General features: G+C 38.7%; 1 protein-coding gene across 1 annotated transcript in view; it reads right to left on the bottom strand.

The window, feature by feature from the left end:
• Positions 1–568: 568 nt before the first annotated feature.
• The window catches only part of LOC106696324 (vesicle-associated membrane protein 7-like), a 14,287-nt gene continuing 12,407 nt past the window's right edge, over positions 569–2,448 (bottom strand). Inside the window, exons 4-5 of the mRNA XM_023750304.1 lie at positions 2,105–2,206; positions 569–658 (exon numbers count right to left, since the gene is read on the bottom strand). Coding sequence (XP_023606072.1) covers positions 569–658; positions 2,105–2,206 — 192 coding nt within the window. The remainder of the gene's footprint in view (positions 659–2,104; positions 2,207–2,448) is intronic.

The raw sequence follows: 2,448 nt of genomic DNA, 5'->3' as shown, positions 1-2,448 counted from the left end.
CATAGTGACCAGTCATTCCCAGTCTTTCTGCTGTTAGGGTCAATTTGCATATTACCCTTTTATTATATAGGATATACCAAAACTCTTTTTTTCACTGTGTGCATTTTGTTAATTATAGTATAAGAAATTCAACAGCCCTAGCCGGCTTGGCTCAGTGGATAGAGCATCGGCCTGCAGACTGAAGGGTTTCAAGTTTGATCCCGGTCAAGGACATATGCCTGGGTTGCGGGCTCAATCCCCAGTGTGGGGTATGCAGGAGGCAGCCAATCAATGATTCTCTCTCATCATTGATGTTTCTATCTCTCTCTCCCTTCCTCTCTGAAATCAATAAAAATATAAAAAAAAGAAATTCAACAACTTTTACAATTTTCTACAGACTTAAAGCTTACCAGGTTAGCTTATAAATGTTAAACAGAAAATTCTTTGATGTCAGATGTATTTGCTTAAAATGTGCATATTTTCACATAGTAACTAGTTTTCAGGGAGCTATGTTAATGTATTTTGGCTGTCTTGAATATGCAGAATTCTTCATAAGATGCATTTAATATAAAAGCTTTTAGTTATTTTGTCAGACATTGTGGTCGACACACCCTATGGTGATCCCCAGTGAGTTATATCCTTGTAAAACCCCTTCACCTTGATTGTGATTTGCTTCTAACTAACAGATGCAAAGGTGACAGAATGTTAGTACCATGATTATGTTACACTAGAGGGCCGGTGCACAAAATCGTGCAGGGGGTGGGTCCCCTCAGCCCAGCCTGAACCCTCTCCAATCCAGGACATCCCTCTCACATCCTGGACTGCTGGCTCCTAATCACTCTCCTGCCTGCCTGCCTGGTCATGCCTAACTGCCCCCCCTTGTCGGCCTGATCACCCCTCACTGCCTCTGTTGCTGGCCTGATAGCCCCTAACTGCCCCCTGCTGCCAGCCAGGTTGCCCCCAACTGCCCCCCTCTGCTGGCCTGGTCACCCCCAACTGCCCCCCTCCGCCGGCCTGGTTGCCCCACACAGCCTGCTGTTCAGTCATTTGGTCATCCCTCACTAACCCTGCTGCAGTCCTGGTTGCCCCACACAGACTGCTTGTTCAGTTGTTTGGTCGTCCCTCACTAACCCCCCTGCCACAGGCAGCCATCTTGTGAGGGCATGATGGTTAATTTGCATATTACCTCTTTATTATATAGGATTATATAATATTTAGCAGATTGGAGTGAGAGGGATTCCTTTGTTGGCCTTGAAGAAGTGAGCAGCCATGTTGAGGACATTCCATACACAGTTGGGTTCTTTTTGAATTTGAGTTTTAGGGATTACTTTTCTAAATAAACATTTTTATAATGATAAAATATATATAACATAAAATTTGCAATTTTGACAATTTTTAACTCTTATAGTTCAGTATTATTAAGTATATCTACACTGTTTTGCAACTATCACCACCACGTATCTCCAGAAATTTTTCAACTTCTCAAATTGGAAGTCTGTATGCATTAAATAATAACTCTTCTTCCTCCCCTCCTTCCAGGCTCTGGCAACCACCATTCTGCTTGATGTCTGCATAAATCTTACTATTCTAGGTACCTCATATAAGTGGAATCACATAATATTTGTCCTCTTGTGACTGCCTTATTTCACTTAGTTGGAACTATTAGTTAAATATTTAACTTAATAGTATTTTAAAATTAGGTAAAATATATACATGGTTCCAAAGTCAAATTTGTAAAACAAGTTTTATTCAGAGAGGTCCAGTTTTTGTTCCTGTCCCCATCTTTACCACAGGCAACCATTGGAATGTTTTTGATTTATCCTTTCCTTGCACACCTCCAGCACTTGTTTTTTTTTCTTTTATACTATAAGCAAACAAATAAATATATTTGTATTTATTCCCTCTTCCTTAAATGGTTGCATATGTAAATAAGTAACAGTATACCATACAGACTTTATCTTATTTTTTTCATTTATCAATACATTATGGATATCATTACTTATCATTATATAGAGATAGAAGTTCTCAGTCGAATTCATCTTTACAGCTCTTAACTCATAATTCCTAACTGATTTGAAAGCTGCAATACTAACAATGTTTAGGAATACAGTTAGAGGTTACATACCATATACTTTCCTAATACTTGCTGAAAATCGGCAGCAATGGCATTTGAAGGAGAAAAATGTTCTTGTGACATCAAAGGATTTTTCAGAAAAATATCACTAACCTGGGGAAATGAATGGAAATATTTAAACTATATAGGTAATTTCAACTGGATAATTGCAGAGTTAATGTTTATATGAAGCCAAGTCTGGCAGAAACCTGAAATAAAGAAACTAGGACATTTCAAGATTTGGTGGCAGGGTGTCTTTTCTATTTAAAGATACAGTATTCATGAAAACTGCTTGCCCAGGCTTCTCCACTGCTTAGTATAGATTACACTCATACTGAGAGATCCTTGATTTTTTG

Source organism: Myotis lucifugus, unplaced genomic scaffold (genome assembly GCF_000147115.1).
Source record: "Myotis lucifugus unplaced genomic scaffold, Myoluc2.0 scaffold_12, whole genome shotgun sequence".
NCBI classification, from domain to species: domain Eukaryota; kingdom Metazoa; phylum Chordata; class Mammalia; order Chiroptera; family Vespertilionidae; genus Myotis; species Myotis lucifugus.
This window is presented reverse-complemented; position numbering and strand designations above follow the sequence as displayed.